This window comes from Ruditapes philippinarum, unplaced genomic scaffold (assembly GCF_026571515.1).
Source record: "Ruditapes philippinarum isolate M1 unplaced genomic scaffold, ASM2657151v2 ctg973_1_1_1_1, whole genome shotgun sequence".
NCBI classification, from domain to species: Eukaryota; Metazoa; Mollusca; class Bivalvia; order Venerida; family Veneridae; genus Ruditapes; species Ruditapes philippinarum.
The window spans coordinates 265,001-284,615 of record NW_026865621.1 but is presented as its reverse complement, the minus strand read 5'-3'; the positions used below and the strand labels follow the sequence as shown (position 1 = coordinate 284,615).

Sequence of the window (19,615 nt, the reverse complement as noted above, 5' to 3'; positions counted from 1 at the left end):
ATTCAGACTATAACGTTTTTTTTTAACTTTTTGTATATTTGTTTGAGTTATTTTGATTACTCCCAGTACATATACAATAACTGGCTATATTTTCCTTTAGAATCTTTAATTTACAACGGACCATAACTTGCATGAGTAGAGGTTGAATCACAATGTGCATTACAGCTAAGTTTTATTAAAATTTAAACAGAAACTAGTAATTTAAGACATTTTATGACCTTTGCATGTAAAAAGGGTAATTTCTTTAAATAGATATTATGTATTGGTTTAATATGAATCTTACTGATTCGCATTATTATAGATTAACACCCATACAAAGATTAATTTTAATGTTTATCTTAATTTTCACCTTGTCGTTTCTTCCCCTCATAATGCAAAAATGCAAAACACGAAGGGCCGACAAAATAAAGCTTTGCGAAGATACGACAGAAGGAGGGAGAAAATACGATATATAAAATGTGTCGTACATTTGCATTCCATCATTAGTATTTTCGCTTTCGTCGCGATCAAAATACAAAAATGTGCCATCTCCTCGTATGTTCACTTTTTGGCATTGTTTCATTTTCACATTGTTGCGTTTCGGCTATTTCACTTGTTCGCATTGTAACATGATCGCACTTGTAATATTTTTGCATTTTTTTTTTTTTTGCAGTTTTGCTTTTTTTGCATTGTTACATCTTCGCATTGTTATGTTTTCTCATTTTCGCGTCCCGTTTGTACATGCTCATGAAAACATCAAGTACATTACTCATATGCCAAAACAACAATGGCCGACTATAGTGACCACGATAGTATCCTTTTTCAATAAATGGTAATGTGATTGTTTCCCAATTTGTTTGCATTTACAATCCAAACAAAATTAAAAACGTGAATAAAAGACAAAAAGTTCAACAATGCAATATGTGTAGATTTGAAAATTTGTTTCTCATGATAACATAAGTACTGTAAAGAGAAAGAAAATGAAATTTGTTAAAAGATATATTTCAATAATTAAATATCAACATTCTTATTCCGCTCTTGAAATTGACTTAATTGTAACGGAGAAAGTTTATAAATGGCAAAACATCAAATTTGTTGAATCAAACTAGACAAGGGATGAACATAAATTTAGATATATCTCTGATTTATTTTGCAATACTAATCGGAAAATAAACATATCCGATTCATTGCTTTCAATACACATATACTAGTATTTACCGAAATCTCGCAGGAATTCCATTAATACAATGGATCTATTGATAACTCAAAAAGTATACATTTGAGGTTTATGGCAACTACTTTTGAAATATTATACATTTCAGCTTTGAATAGCCCACTATGCTTTTATCCAGTAAAAGTAATGGATAGAAAGCCATTTATTTTTATTGCTTTCATTTGATTTTTTTGTTATGTTAATTCATAAAATTAATTCAGAGAAAAAAAAACACATTGACTTTGCAATTGATAATGCATCTATACTGGAAATGATAAAAACTGTATTATTGTCATTGTATGACTTTAAAGGGAGACACAGGCAAAATTTTCATTTCTTAGTTTTGATTTTTTCATTCATTAATCTGTAAATGCACTCAAAATGAATATATTAGACAGTAAAAGGAACAAAACTTTTCTCCATATAAAGAATAAAATGGTGGTTTCCTAACTTGACCCGCGTGGGTCAGGTTAGAGCGCTAGGATTTCACAATAGTTGTCAAAGTGAACTCTGGAAACGTTAAAGAACATGTCAAATGAATGACTTAAACTTGTATCAATCATACAATATCCACAATATCTGTTATTGTAACTTCAAGGGTTTGTTCAAGTCACGTGACTTGTTTTTAAACTGTTTGGTGATTCTATTCGGGTCTAAATTTTGTTCAACCTATATAGATATATTTACGCCTAAAACCAAAAATATATAGAATTTAAACAGCAATTCATGCTGAAACTTCAGGAAATGTCATTTTAGCGTGATTTGAGTACATAATATCATTTTAATATTTTTGTCATTATTTTGCCTGAATATCCCTTTAAAAAAAGCATTTGCATACATTTACCAAAAAGTATTCTACCATCGGTTCACAACATATCACTATTGGACTATATTATTTTGAGCGTCTGAAACTTTAAACATATACCCAGAAGCTTCTGTTTCGGTCCATTTATCCTGGAAATCAAGCATAAACGTTGTTTCGATGTTTTCTAGGTCAAATTAAAATATAGATTACCAGGAATCAAACACTAGGTCAAACAGTCCAAATATAAAACCTTGTCTACAATATAGAGGCTACTGTTTAAGTCAAAATGACCCGACACTAGGCCAGAACAATTGTTTATCCCTATTGTACATGTTCGATCAAATCAAGTCTTCAATTTTCATTAAATTTTCTTGCTGTTCATCACTCTTATTCCGGCCATATTTTTATTCCTCGCAGCAGCAGGTGTCAAACGCCGTGAGGCAGCTTTTAAAAAAAATCTCAGTACTTCACTTTAGAGTTGTTATATTTTTAGTCTTTCGGGATTAGTGATTCCAGCTTTTCAAGAGTTGAAAATTGAGTACCGCTTAAATTTAAATCTTTAAGCAATTTCTCTTGCATATTTCTTCAGAATCCAAGATGGCGTCCAATATGGCTGCCAATTTTAATGAAAACTGATATATCTCTTTTGTAGTATAATTTTTTTGCACACGGTATGCGTATTTCCATATAAAATTGTGAAATATATTAGAAGAAAAATCAAATTTTAGGTTAACCACATTGTTAGTCATGTTTTTAGTTTTTTTGTACCAAAAAAATCTTTAAAAAAATCAAAGAAAAGGTGCCATTTTTTTTTCATTTTTCTCTAACATGGTTTTCTAGGTCTATGTGCAAAATTCCAAAAGTTACATAGTTTCTTAAAGTGTATTTGATATTCAATCAACACGATGTTTTATTGTATAATTGTAACAAAAACAAACAAAAATGTGAAGGTTTTATACTTATTAAAAGTGGGTGGGGTAAATTTATCAGACAATTGTAGTACAAAATAACGTTTTTTAAGAATTCTTATGCAAGTATTCACTGTAAAAGTATTTTATTGTATTAAGGTATTTTTGTTTTCCTTCAGGTCTAGAGGGTGTACTAAAATATCAATAAATGCAGATACAATCATATGTATACATTCAGTTATTAAATGTGTTTGCATGATAGAAGTTGTTTCAATAGTCATAATATAACTTGATAATTGTACAGAAAGAAGACTGAATATTCATCAACGAACCATATGTTAGATAAAATCATGCCTCGACCTTAGTGAAATGTTGTCTATTTATGAATACAATTATTTCCTGCACAATTTAGTCTTGCTAAAAGCTTGTAACAGAATGATTCAAAGTTATATTTACTAGCACATCATTGTAACCAAGTATAATTGAATAAGTACCGTCCATTTCTAATAACTTATGTAGACATGATATTTTCAAAAGAAACAAAAATTTAGGCGACTGATATATCATATTATCTAATGACTAGGTGTGCTAAAATAGGTATCAATAAAACCGCTTGACCCACATAACAAACATAGCTTATACTTTTGAATATATACTAAATGTATTCCTACTTTATTTTTCCCATAAAACAAGAGAGCATCGTGACCCTAGATCACACCGCCTAAGACCCACTGCTGGAAAAGGTCTATAATTCTTTTATACTGAAGAATGCTAAAATCATATAAGGAGTATCTTTTTTTCACCAGTCATGATTTAAAGAATCATGTCCAATAACTAGGCTCTCAGAACTACAAGAAGACTCATATAACTATATTCCAATAAGAGTCCATGTAAACTAAGTGATTTTGACCCTACGCCTATAGTTTATAATCTTTATATATATAGCATCACAATGTTATGATATACGATATTTTCTCTTCTCTGTGCACATAGTTTCGGAGAAGAATTTTAATATATAAGTCAATGTAAACTAAGTGACAGGGAAAGCCATTTTGGACTGCAGGAACATGATTTAAAGGCCCTCACGAGGAACACAGTTTTTAAAGACTTGTGTAGGGAATCGCATTGAAGTTGTTTTGTTGTTGATGTTATTTAAAAAAAATCAACAAACAAACAAACTGTAATGCCTAGAGCTTAGATAGTCAAAATATAACCTTGCCAAGTAAAGAAGACCTCTTTAAAGGTTACATAAAACACTTTTGTATCATTAAGTGTACATGCAATAAAAAAAATCTTCTCAAAAATCAAAATGCATAGAGCACAGGTACTAAGCTGGCATGTAGCAACACCTTGGGTCTTTATTAACACATTTAATGAATTATGCTCAAAGAGCCACCTGGGTTCACAGACTTGTATAGGAAAACACATTAAAACATCTAGTGTTAAACTTCATTGACTTGAAATAAGATATTTGGGATGTAGACTGATATAACATGCATAAATTTGTATGATGCTACTGCAGTCTAAAATGGTTTTGCAATGGTATCACTTAATTTACAAAGACTACTGTAATAAATCTGTTTTCTCTTAACCTAGACTATCCGACGCATATACAGTAATCATGTATCATCATAATTATGTTATAATAATGATATATCATGGACAACATTGTACAAATTTACCAAACACAAAAGGTCACTAAGTTATATGGACTCGTATATAGATATGGTTATTAAAGTTCTCTCGTGTGAAATAAAAAAATTGAAAGCAGATATTGAGCATGTTTCTTTAAAAGCAACCGGATTCAATTATGACACAAATCATGTGTGTAATGACATAATTGACACTCCCAAAATGATCTTGTTACCTTTTTTCCAACAATGATCTTAGGTGAGTGATCCAGGGTCATCATTACCCTCTTATTGAAAGAAAAAAATAAGATATGATTACTTTAGGAAATACTAGTACACTTAGTTTGTATCTTAACTTTTCAAAAAGTTGCATGCAGACCAGGCCATATCATTGATATATATGTTTCACATCACATACATTTTGTTGGCTTTTAAGCCATGTTTATATTATAAATATAAAATTGTGGAGTGGTCAAAAATATGCGTTTATGGACTACCTTTATACCTTACATTCAAGTACATGTTTGCTATTTAAAAGTTACATTAAATATATTTCATAAAAAAAGAAAAAGCGACATTTCATTAATAAATTGGGTTTCATATCGACTCCAGATCTTATTTTGGTGTCCAGACAACCAAAATGAGTTTAATGAGCATACAAATGTGCAACCTCATTGTGGCGAATTCGGAAGTACAATTTCTGTTTGCATGAGAAACTCCGCCTTCGGATCATCCGTACATCACTATTAAATCAACAAACATGACTATAAGTAGCAGTCCTTATTTAACGGTATATTTCCGCATTGTAACGGATGTTTTCATACAAATTTAATCTTTTTCATGAGATGATTATTTTTTCTGAACCACAGGCCTTGTGCACCGTGAAGCTTAAACAGTTAAAGTGTGTTTTATATTTGCTGTGTTTCAGATAGCTACTATAACACCGTGACGTAGCGCATACACGAGCTGATTATAGTCCTCATTTGCATGTTAAAATTCGTATATGAACTTTAGTGTTACCGTGGGGTTTTCCAATTAAAATCTTAATTTATGAACAATCTTTGATGAGATTTACAACGATACTGTTAAAAAGGTTACTGAAACTGTAGAATGCTTGGTTTTTAGGCTGACAGCAAAAATATTTCTACATATTTATTTAATGTAGCTTTTAGCACGTTTAGTTGATTTATTGTCTTCTTATATGTCTTTACGATTAACAATTAATATATGATATCAAATATATTGAAACAAGAATTATCTTGCAACCAAATTTAATAACTGAATGTATACACATGTTTGTATGTGCATTTCCTGCTCACCCACCAAATGGCCCGAAGGAAGACAAAAATACTTTCATCAATTAAAAAGTACTTTTTAAGTTGGAACATTTGCATAAGAATTCATAGAAAAGTAAAAAGGCAAAGAAATAGAATGAACTTGGCTATGTAGATTTTCTGTTGTTTTTTCTTTCACAATTATCATATAAAATTACCCCACCCACTTTCACGAAATATAAAACCTACAGATTTAATGCTTTTCTTACATTCTTTACAATAAACACATGATATTAATGGAATGTCAAATACAGTTTAAGATATAAAGTAACTTTTTTAACTTTGTACATTACTTTTAATTAGAGAATCAAATTTGAAAAATATGAAAAAATGGAATTTTTTCTTGATCTTTTTTAAAGATATTTTTAGACAAAACTTTTAAAATGTTTACTTTTATTGAGATTAACATATAATTTGATTATCTCTGATATGTTTAAACACTTTTTTTATCATAATAAACATAATTTGTGCAACAAATTATACTATAAAAATGATATAACAGTTTTGCACAAAATCGACGGCCATATTGGACGCCATCTTGGATTTGGAAGAAGTGTGAAAGAGAAATTTTGTGAGATTTAAATTTTTGAAAAGGAGAAATTATATGCATGCTTTTGGTGTGAGTTAAAGGTTTGTACCAAAAAATTGGAATGAATGAGCTAGAATGTACTCAAATTTATATGGCGGCCATTTTGAAAATGGCGGCCATCTTGAATGAGCAGAGATATTTTTGGGCCCACTTCACTTTTGAAATCTACATGGTCTAAAGATGATTTCCTGAAAGTTTCATGCTTGTATCACAATTTGCACTATTTTCTCAATTTCCCGCCCCACTATTAGTCAAACTTGGTCTGCAATTTTCATTTAGTTTTGTTGCTTCAGAGAGATAAACTTTCGTTCAGATGTTTATACTTATCAACATCAGTTGTCAAGTAACGTGTGGTAGCTATAAAAAGTTGTTTCGAACTTTACATCAGTGTTGTTATATTATTCTGGTCCTTCAGGATAATTGATTCCAACACTTTTAAGCGTTGTAAATTGAGTACCGCTCATGCCGGTGCTTGCAGGTGTGTGAGGCAGGTATTGTTTCACTATCTCTCACGTACAGACTCAATCAAACTAAATCTGCAATATACATGCAATGTTTTTGTGGCTTATACATCCGAGGGATCACCCTTTTTCCTGATTTTGATGAATTCTTACTTACGATGAATATGGATATCAAGGGTCATCTTGGGTCAAAAATTACGTCACGAAGCGCAAATATAATTCAACCTTGTTTACTCTCTAGAGGGTACTTTTTTATCAAAATATCCTGAAAATTGGTCATAAGTAATATTTCCAGCTAAACTGAATATTGGTCAGAAATGTTAAGGTGATGTCCAGCTGAAGTTCGAATATTGATTATATGGCATCAAAAACTAGGTAAGAAAAACCTTGTTAACAGCCATGAGGCAACATTTTGAGTCTAAAATCCTGGAAATTTGTCAGAAAGCTTAATAATTTCTAGACCAGCTTCGAATATTTGTAAACTTGGGTAATAGACTAGGTCACACTGCCTCTTGTTTACACACAAGAGGCATTATTTTTAACCCAAATATGATAATTTTTAGGACAATTTCGATTATGGTTAACCATTGGTCAAAAACATGGATAATCCTTGTCAACACTCTAGAGGCCACTGTTTCGGTCCATACTTCCTGGAAATTGGTCATAAAGGTAGTCTAGCATTATTTCGAATATGAATCATCTGGGGTCAAATTTGATTTGTTAGAAGTCTCACACTGTGACGTAGCGCATACACAGGTTAATTACAGTCTTCGGTTACATTTGTAAACGAACTTAAGTGTAACCGTTAGGATTTCCCTTTAAAGTTATAATTTCCGAACAGTATTTGATTAGATTTACATTTTTAAAAAGTAATAAATGAGTAGACTCTCTAGTTTTTAGACCGACAGCAAAATATTTCTATTTTTCTATAAAACTCAGACGACCATAAAAAGGTCACTATGGTCGTCTTGTTGGATTATACGATAATAACAGTAACGTCTAAATTATTTATGTACGAGTAGTGTGAACTATAATTTATTTCAGAAAACATTGGTCAGAAATTATAGTAAGAATCAATATTTTCACAACTATTTTGCAATACATGATGTACCATGTTCCATGTATATAAATATTTCCAGGTCTGACAGATTATTTGAAAATGTTTTATTCAAAGTCAGAAAGTTTTAACACTTTCTGCCACGAATTAGAAGGATTGGAAGGATTTTCATTACTAATAGGACCGACGTTTGAAAAGATAGATTTTAAATCTCAAGATGTCACAGAAATGAATCAAAATGAGGCACTGATTGAAATTCTGCAGATTCCTTACACACTCGAAGGCATTCAGCTTTTGAAGCCAATTCTGGTTGTGGCAAAAGACACAACAGCATCAGCAAATTATATTGTGAGTTACTGGTTAAATAATGTCGATAACAACAATTACCCCATGAACTTGAATTCTCTAGATGGAGTTTTCTTGTTAAAGATAGCAGATTCCGATGATGTTACTGATTTAGATATAATGATGGCGGAAAGATTTGAAATGAAAAAGTCTGATTACTCTCAAAGAATACTCATTATCTTTGAATGTATTCCCACAGATCATTTCAAATTGAAAAAAATCTATAATTTGGCCTGTTCTTGCAAGTTTCAAGCTTGCAAGTTTATCATTATCACCAAGATCGAAACACAGGTCGTACTTGGTTTGCAATTAGATATGCAGTTTATTCTTATTGCTGATAAAATTGATGCATTGCATGTAGCTCGTGCACAATTCGATGAACGGATAGATGGACATAAATTAAGCAAAATCATCGATCAAATAGTATCAAAGAGGAAATGTGTTTTATGGCAAAAAGACGCAATAACAAAAATTTGTTTTGAGAATATTCATCCACTAAATGAAGCTGCAACGATACGCGTTCCTAAAGATATCAATAACATAGAATTTCACGGATGCAGTCACAAAATTCAGGTTTTGCACTGTGCAAATCATTTAGATATATCAGTATCTAATCGTTTTTCGAATATTCTACCAGAAAATATAGTTACACCAACGTTGACGACTATTGCCATATATTTTAAATCATTAGGACATGTTTTTCGCAAAAGTGTGTATGAGTCATTTGCCTTTAATATATCTAAGGCAACTCAAATTTTGTCGTTACGCTTGTGTAATATGACATTTGGGAGGAAATCTATCACTGTTGAACTTCAAAAAGAAGGGATTGAACAAATAAGGCAATCTATAGAGTCAAATGAGGACTATTGCCGTTTTGGAGCTCGCATTTTAGGTCCATGTCTAGGAAAAATTTCGTTTGACAAAGAAGATGTTGAATCTAAAAATAACAATTCATTTGTAAAACAAATAATGTTAGATTTGATATGCTATGAACTTGTGAAAACACACCAATCAGTATCAGAATGCTATGCTTCGGAAAGGGAATGTGGTACGATAAAACTTATTTGCTTCGTAAACGATGATGTTCAGATAGATTCCTTTAAAGGATTCCCTCTTTTAAAAACAGATTACAACAACATCAGTAAAGAATCGCTGTTTGCAGAAAATTCATGTGACAGAGAAGATAATACCGTAGTAAATGCAACAGTAGAAGAATTTGAAGATATAAATGAAACACTGTCATTTCATGCAGAAGCTCTCATGGCATCTCATAGAAATTTGGAAGCTGTAAAAGTAAGTTTTGTCCAGCCAAAAGACATGACACTGGTACAATCAAAATTGTGCATTGTCTTATATTGTAGAGCTAAGGGTTACATTCCATATGGAGATGTTCGTTTCCCTCGGACGCTGATTCATCCTTTCAAGAACAAATCATTCAGAACTGATGTTCGGGAAGGTTATTTTATAGCATGCCCTTATCGTACCGATCACAGCACTGATTTCAACAAAGAACTAGCAATAGGTTGTACGGACAACATGAGCAAAAACCTGCTGCTACTTTAGGTCCGTTCATAAATATTAAAGAAACCCACGAAACATGTTTCTTGACAGTACGCCATGTATTTGGTCCACCTTCAATTAAAGAGGACTGTCTTGTCGGAGCAAAAGTTGTTCAACCGGCTGACTATCACTTATCACCCGATGAGGATAAGCTACAGAATCGACATTGCGGAGATGTTGTGGTCAGCCAAATAGGGGGGCAAATTGATGCTGCGTTGGTAAAAATATCTGCTGAAAGATTACCGGGAAGAGGTCAGTTTATACAACTGACAAGAGAAGATCTTGAGTGGACAGGTAATAATCGAGTTTATAAAACAAATATTGAACTGACTTTATGCTCATTTGTCCGCCGCCAAGTTGAGTTCTATTAGGTACGCTACTGGTACATATTTAAAAGTATTATTTAAAATATTGTATTTTTTTAGATTGATTGATCAATGAGTGTTAATGTTTCTTAAGCCGATCAATCCGGTATTGGTCTTATTCAATATGCACGCTTTTAAGTTTTCAATCATCTACGTAAACCCGTGTCTAATTGTATCTTTTTTCGACCGCATGTACCTTTTAACTTTCGTTCAATGAAACGTAAATTGCAAGCATGAACATGTTTTTACATACTTAATATGTTTTTTGTTTCATATCCTTACTAATAAACTCTAACGATTTTTATAGCTCAAAGTTTTTTATTATTCAAATGTGTAAACTAAAGTTTCAATTTAGGCATATAGACAAAAAAGAAAGTGTGAAATTGAATTAATTTAATTTCTCCGTTATCTTTGGGGGTGAACAGTGAATTTCTGGTAGAGTGGAGCTTGGGACATTTTTATTACAGATGCACGCGGCCAGCCGCGTGTATTATAACATGGTGTATTCTGATGTAATTCGGGGAGTTTCTTTTGCATTCATACGCAAACAAGTTTTCTAAACTGACATACAATATGTGCCTTTAAATTAAGAGTAAAGTGTGTTGATCTATAGAAGATTATGGCTCAAATATTTTTTTTTTACTTTTCCGTGCGTTTAGAGCAAAATATTTGGAGAAATTGTTTTTGCAAATATCAAATTTTCATTAAAATAATAGCTCAACTTTCAAATATACGTTATGGGGATTTGCACCGTGTTTTTCCTCCTTGATTCCGCGTCTACTATAATAACAAAACAATTATGTTTTTCCTACCTTGTTTGTGAATAATCTGCCTCTGAGACAAAGTATGCTATTTTGCTTAAAATAAACACATAAATACAATAAGAGTGAAACAGAGGATACATAATTGAGCATGATATAAAAAAAATGGCATTAATATAAGTAAAAAAACATTCCAAAACAACTTTTCTGTTGTAGTAAGAAATTATGTTTTCTTTATTATATGCTTAATTAATCATAGGTTTAACGGAACAGCCAATGTTCAACGACGGGGCGTTTTTGGATGCCAAAACATTAACAGTGAAAGATCTAGCCACTAGAAGAATAATAAAAATTGGCTGCATAACGTCTCTTACTAAAGGAACGTTGTCAACAACAGAAGGAATTGTCAAGGAAACAATGGAGTACTCTACCTTAGAAACACTTTACAATGGGAGTAAAGAAAAATATCAAATAAAGAGTCAGTTAATGGTGGACTCTTATTACAAAAAGGTATTTTGCCAAGCTGGAGACTCTGGCTCCGCTGTGTTTTTGGTCGAAGATGATAATCATTTAAATTGTATTGGAATGGTTATTGGTTTCATATATAATGATCACACAGCAATTGTCACACCCATTGACAATATCTTGAAGATATTAGGTCATAAACTTAAACAAACACTAGAGTTAAAAAGGTTCCGAGAAACGGATGAAATGGACGAATCTTAAGTGTTTAGAGAATGTTGAAAAAACAGTACTACATTACTGGTAAATAATTTACGGAAACATTTTTGATGAACCGTTTGTGTTGTAAGGATTTTTATTTTATATGTTTACTATCTATGGTGACTGATTTGTGCCATTCGTGGTTTCGCCCCGCCACCCTGCCAAAAGAAATCGAGAATTAACAGGTTAAAATGACGAAAGCGCCAAGCAAGCTTATAAATGGGGGCGCGGAGCGAGATTTAAGAAAAACAGCGGGGGCGAGAAGCGAAAAACACGCTTATTAGCGCTTTCGCTGATAAGCGTGTTTTCGCTTTGTGTCCCGCCATTTTAACTTGTTAATTCTTGACTTTTCGCTTGGCGGGCAGCGGGGCAAAAATATGTAAATTAGCGGTTCACTTATAAAACTTCGCCCCGCGGCCCCGTTTATAAGCGTGTTTTCTCTCCGCTCCTCCGCCCTTACATTTCTTAAATCTCGCTTTGCGCCCTCGCGGGGAGAGGTTTTATTTCTTAAACATCGCCCCGCACCCTCGCTAATAAGCGTGTTTTCGCTCCACGCCCCGGCCATTTTAACTTCTTAATTCTCGACCTTTTGCTTGGCTGTATCGCGGGGCGAAAACACGCCAATAACCGGGGCGCGGTGTGAAGTTTTATTAAACTTCGTGCCGCGCACCCGCTAAATGGCGTGCTTTTGCTGCGCACAACCGCCACTTTATTTCTAAAATCTTGCTCCGCGCTCTTGCGGGACAATTTTTTTCTTAATCGTCACCCCACGCACTCGCTAATAAGCGTGTTTTTGCTCCGTGCCCCGCCAATTTAACTTCTTAATTCTCGATTTTTCGCTTGGCTTAGTCGCGGAGCGAAAACACGAATGGCATAAATCAGCCACCATAATTATTATTAATTTTGTGAGAATAAAAAAGATATAAAAGATTTGTTCAATCAAATATTTTTTCCATAACGAAATATTCACTAAAACAAGTTTAGGGAGTTATTTTACTTTGAAATAAGTTCCATGAAGCTCATTAAGTTAAGTTTATTCAGTATTTTTTTTCGATCGACCAACTGTAGGCCTTAATGTCATAAAACATAATGTAAGAATGATATTATCTATCTCATTTAAACTAGAGCTTGTAAAACAAATGCCCATTACTAAGGCATGGAGTCCATTCCGCATTCTATTACTACCGTATAAAGCATTATAATTTATATATGTGTGATTACATATGCACGCCATTATTTGCTTGTCATTGTTTTTATCATAATGTATCAACAGTTTAATCAACTTATCTTATCATACTTACGTGTATGTTTTACTCACACAATTATGACATGATACCTTTCTTTTGATAATTTGCTGATTTTACATATATGTAAAGAAAATCTTGACATTGTAAAGTGCACCTTGTTCTGTGCTTGTAATGCTTTTGTCTTTTTATGCTCCCCTAATGGAGAGAATAGAGTCGGAGATTTGTCCGTCTTAACATCCGTCACAAACTTGTTCTGAGCAAAACTTTGAAAGTATTTAAGGAATATGATTGACCAGTGAGAGAGAAAAAAAGAGTTCACAAAACATAGCATGACTTTGCTTTAATTATGAATGAACTTACCTAAGGTTCTAAACTGTCTATGATATCGCCTTAAAAATCACACTTTTGTAGAGATTAGACAATCAAAGGAATTTCACTGTCAAAGAACTATAACTCTACATTGTTAAGTTGTTTCGTTATTTCCCTTTATAAACTTAATAGCACTTGGCCGAAGAATAATTCGAAAATATTGAAAGTATTTAACTACACCTTCTCACAGTGATGCATACCAGTAAAAGGACGTGCATTTTTACAGAACCATACTACTTTGCTTACTTTTAAAAATTAATTAATTATTTTATGTCTGTATTTAATTCTATTTTTCCCACACTTTTATAACGTTGCGTCATTGTTATATTTGTTATGCTTTTATTATACGTTACTGTCTGAAGATATATACAATAATTGAAAGCGCTTATAGAAATAAACGTTTGAAATTCAGAATAAAACTTCTTAACTATCCATGTTATTCATACGTTCATATAATTGTAAAAACTAGTGAGCGACTGTGCAGTGATAAAGAACTAAGACCCCACTTTATTTAGCTTTAGAATTATTTCCAATGATAATATTTAATCATGAGTGACCGGAGAATAACTTGAAAAGTGTTTAAATGTTATCACACAGTGATGTGATAGAGAATAATAAGAAGACGTGCAGCGTACAAAAGCCATAATTCTAACTTGCTTACTTTGTTATCATCTGCCTTTATTATACTAGAAATGGTATATAATTATATGATTGTGTGTATAAACATCTTATTTGATGTGCTTGTCATAGTTAAATTATCTCCCTTTATGATGTAAAAAGTGCATATCATGAATAACTAAAAAATTATTGTAAAAATATTAACACACCACACAGTGAGAAAAAAGGGATGTGTCATATATATAATGAAACCTTTCTTTAGATAGACTTTATCACTTAATTTTTGTTCGTAGTAAGTAGCCATATACTTCGGTTGGTCGTAAAATTTTGGGGTGAAGTAATGGGAAAGTCCGATACGATTGTCATGGTCACCGGTGATATATTTGATATTTTAAACTTTTGCATATACATCCTTTATGTATTTACTGTTGATTTTCATATTTGAAATATCTTGATTGGTACTATACTGTTAGGTGGAGAAGAGGAGGAAAATTTAGTCAAGGTCAAGGTAAAATAGATTTCTTAACCTCCGCTCACGCAACTTTTGTTAATTGAATGAGTTTTTTTATATTTATTGGGTAAATGCTTTGGGTTGCCCTCCAACTGTGTGTGGAGTAAGAGACCACTCGGGTTAAAGGCATTGAAAAGATATTTACACTTTTCTTTTACAGCCTTTACTATCTATTTTGTACTAAATAGAATGTGAAATATGCAGATTCGGTGAGCATCCATCGTCTTTAGCAATATTCTTGTTTTTACAGCAAGCAATTACCTTGCTTTGCTTTTCATTACTTATAAAATGATTCTCAATCATGTAATTAAGGTTTATTTGTTGACATATTTGTATTCATATATGTTACTTTATTTTTATTCTTAAATGTATATGAAAATGATTAAGGGACATAAACATTAAATACAGTTACAATGTTCCTAAATTATGTATGACAAGATAAAACTATGCTGTTTTTTCTGTATGGTTGTTTTGTTTTTCTTAAGAGGGTTAAATGACTGTTTATTTATATGTTTACGATATATTCAAGGACTGTGTTATACATTTCACTATCATTTACCATGTATTATATAATATTTGATGTGATAATTTTAAGATTACCTGAGATTTCAAGAATAAGATAACGGTTTGTTCTACTTAGATAAGATAATAAATGAAATACATCTTGACATGTGAAGTAGAATACTCGCAACTGTTTGGTTTTAGATTTGAATCTGCAAACATTTCAAAATTATATAGAAGTTTTTAGAATAATCTTAAAGATTTAGAAACGAGTATTCATTTTGATATAGATGGTGCTTGTTAAGAACAGTTTTTATCTTAATTCAAATGCAAATACTAATTATATGTTTATAAAAATTGGAATTTATTGTACATTGTTAAGAATTTTTTTTTTATTGTCGTCAAGATTATATAACCTGCTAAACGTAAACATTCAAAAAAATTTCAATTTGTTTGTTAGTTAATATTCGTTAGATTTTATTAAGCTTAGACATTATATGAATATGCAAGCATTCGTTTGCCAGTATCTGTTTGCCTAACATAATGAAAGCCCATGAAAAATTAAAACATTTGTAGACATATTGTTTAACTTTTTGTTTATTTACTGTATCCTTGTCAAGTTTGATAACTTCATATGCATCGACGATGTAACTTCTGAATGAGTTTGTATGAAACACTGAGCATGGTGTAGATAGATACAATGTTCTAGTTAACTTTAATAGAGAAATCGAGTTTTAGTTAGTTAAAAAGTTTTTGTTACATAAATGAAAAAGGATTGAAGAGTCTAAGAAAATATTTTTACTTATGCATTAATTTGTATTGATTGTGAAGACGTATTTAGCGTATTTTAAACACTCTCGAGTTCGCTTTCTTCAAGAAATTAGTGCTGTTGTCATGTGAGCAAATATGATAATGATGTAAGTATGACTCGAGCACATGATTTGTGGAGGCAGTCGCTTTTAACAATAGGGCACCGCTCCCCTCACAATTGATTCTTTTTTCGCATGTAAGATGTAGACAAAAAAGTACTTAAACTAGATATGACATTGCAAGATTTCAGCTAAGTATCGATTTTGTTAAAAAATAAGGCGTTATCATTGTATATTAATTTGAATAATGCAATATTTCAGTGGTATTGTTTTTCGTTAGGTTTAAGTCGTACACAATACAATATTGGTAATATAGCGACTTTCCAGCTTTACTGGTGGGGGAACACCTCGTTCGTCTCTGTATGCAAACATGCACCTGAGAAGAAACATTAAAAAACCAAATGGCTGGCGCGGCTTGAACCTACAACGTTGAGAGTCAACCCATAAAATGTTAAAGTAAAAATATATAGAAATTCATTTTTCTATGGTTTTCGCCATTATTGTTGATGTAAATCAATACGATATCTTGTTTTAACATAAGTGCTTTTAATAAAAACAAATTCAACCGTAAGAGTTAAAAACAGTACAATCCATTGCGCTTTAATTCAAAATACTCACTATGAAAGGAACTCCATGGGGGTCCAAAAGCATAAAAACATTTAATTCGAATTTCTTACATCGATTATATGGGGCACTTTCAACAAAAAGGTATGCAAACAATATTTAAGAAATACTAAGCAATAAATTAAACATCGGATTCTTGAGTGAACAATTTCTGGCCGTTTTTTATAATTTAAATGAATATTTTGGAAAATTGGAGTGAGCGAATTGTCTGAAACTTTGCACACCATGGCCAGCTGACATCAAATTGAACATTTATCTTGAAAAATTATTTCATGTCCCGTCATGTCACAAATCCTCATTGGAAGTCGTTGATAATGCCAAGTTTCCTTTATACATCTCACAAAGCATTTTCAATCATGTATTGCTTTTTTATTAAATTGAACTATTTCACATTTTGATCACATGTAAAAGGGTAAGATGGTCATTTCCGTTCATTACAAGATATTTTTCTTCTTCTTTTAATTTTTAAATTGATCAGATACTACAAATAAACAAATACACTATAAATTATAAATGAAACATTTTAGGCGGACATTTTAGCTGGTGGGTCACGTATTTTGTAATCTTTTCATATATATCGTGATTGCGTTTGAACTGGCAATTCAATGTTTAAAGAGTATAAACTGAGCAACAATAACGTTTGTTGTATCCACTATTGCCAAAAGACTGTAGCACTTAATTGAACACATAAGTGTACTACCCGGAATTAATTAACGGACAAAACATGGTCACGAATTATTTTGCAATGAAGCCCATCCTGAAAATAAACTTCAATAGTGTAAACGTTAAAACTTACTTTTTGAACTTGGCGCATACATTATGGATGTGCAAACCTTAGGTCGAAGAATCAATTTTCTGTAGCAGTAGAGAAATAAAAAGAATGAATATATGCAAACATATAAACGAAATAGGTTAATGTTTCTTAGGTACTGACATCAGTTTAAACTTAATTTATTCAATAAATTGTACATAAATGACATATACAAACATTGCACAACAATGTAATTCAGACTGGATTGGAAAACAAGTAAAACAATACTTATATCAATTCCTCTCCAGTAAAAGTAATTTTCAAGATAAAGATACAAAAATGTTGCGGTTAGATGTAAGCTCTTTGACTGACATTAATACATAATAATAATAATAATAATAATAATAATAATAATAATAATAATAATAATAATAATAATAATAATAATAATAATAATAATAATAATAATAATAATAATAATAATAATAATAATAATAATAATGATAATAATAATAATTATAATAATAATAATTATTATAATAATAATACAAAATGATTCTCAGATTCCCCTTTTTATTCTCTGATAAAAAAATTGTTATACGTGTTGCTGTCAAACTGGCATATGTTTAAAAACGTTCAATCAAATAATTCATCAATGGTTCACAGTAAAAGTTCCTTGGTAATGGCATTTACTTTCATCATTTTATCGTGGGTGAATTTTTTTGAAATTATTAAATACATCAACTCAAATAGTGTTGAGAAAGGGAACTTTATCAAGATGATTAGCTGACACGACACACTTAAAGACCCAACCTAGGTATAAAAGGGAGGTAATGGCTGGTGGGTGGTTTCCCTTGAATTTTCAAACTGTATTCAGCTCAGGGAGAGATTTTAAATATATCTGCAGTAAAATGCAATTTTTTGCCAATGAAAAAATTCGTAAATGAAGTCAAATGATTAATCTATGACTCTAGATAAGAAATTTGAAAATGTATGAAGAAATATGTTCTTATAATTTAATATCAAATGATAACAGAATTCAAATTTGAACTAATGGGAGGAGTTTATTATGTAAATAACCATGTGACCACATTGTTTGTAAACATAGCAATGTGATCACATGGGAATCCATACACATGCAATTAAAGTACATCAGTGTATTACTTACTTGATACAATGGTTTTTTCTAAGGTTTGTCAGAATAATCCACTTTGCATCACATGAATTGTAGTTTATATCAATAAAAGTGAATAAATCCAGTACATTTCACAATGAAAACATACAAAAATGATAAAATTCTTGGCTTGTATTTCTCACTATTGTAAGTATATTAATTTTACAGACACATTATATTGAAGTTATAAATACTAGAAGTAATTTTCAAATTCATCCAATAGTGACAGAATTAAATAGTGTCCAGTGTAGGATTGTACTAGTAGTTTAGGACACAGTTTCCTTTCTTTATTTTTGAATTACATGTTCTCTAGTTGAACAAAAAGAGTGCTCAGAAGATATCCTTTTTTCAATGGAGAAATGCATTGGTTCTTAGTTACTTCCTTTTACACCAAGCATAGCGTCTTTACATAATTGAACAAAAGATTTTGTATCAGATTTTTATTAAAATTTATTTAGCTTTATTTCCTTAACCTTTTTTCCATTCAGGACTTTTCTTTCACATTTACACATGAGGAACAAAAACATTTTTCACATGAAATAGTAAAATCAGAATCAAAATCATTAGTTTCATCTGCTCTTTGTCTTATAAAAAATAATACTATAGTTAGCTATCTCTTTGATGGCGTAAGCTATATTTCCAGTTTCCTTTGACATGTGAGCATTGTCTATGACCTCATTTCTTTTCTCTAACATTTGTGACACACTTTTTCCAAATTCTAACAGAGATTCAATGGTTTGTTTTTGCTCTTAGTGACCAGAAAAAGACAAAATAAACTTATCCATTTATATTGAATAACACAAATCATTGAAAACACCAAACAAAATTACTATTTTCCTAGCACACAAAATCCCTCCTAAACTGATTTCAGACACAAGTCATCTAAATATAGAAGATTCAAAATATGTAAGGTATGGAAGGTATAAATTTGTAGTAACATTTATTGTTAAATGTCATATTGTAGCAAAAAATGTGTATCAGCTTCAAAATGAGAAAACAATTTTTCACACTGTTTGTCTCAGAAAATCTGCACTAATTAGATAATATATTAAAAACAAGACTTTACAAGCCCTGGCACCCCTTCTGTATTGTAGTGTTGTATGCCAATTAAACACAGAAATGTGATATTTTGTTTATCTCTGCTGATAGCAGCATAACAATACACTTCCTAATTAAATCAAAGGACTGCATGCTCTGTGGTATTTTCTGATCTTTCCTGT

At 31.4% G+C, this 19,615-nt stretch overlaps 1 protein-coding gene across 1 annotated transcript; it reads left to right on the top strand.

The window, feature by feature from the left end:
• Positions 1 to 7,891: 7,891 nt before the first annotated feature.
• On the top strand, positions 7,892 to 15,486 carry LOC132729777 (uncharacterized). Its single transcript, XM_060715598.1, has 2 exons — positions 7,892 to 10,176; positions 11,268 to 15,486. Exon 1 carries the CDS (start codon positions 8,080 to 8,082, stop codon positions 9,883 to 9,885), a length of 1,806 nt encoding a protein of 601 aa, XP_060571581.1. The 5' UTR covers positions 7,892 to 8,079; the 3' UTR covers positions 9,886 to 10,176; positions 11,268 to 15,486.
• Positions 15,487 to 19,615: the final 4,129 nt, after the last annotated feature.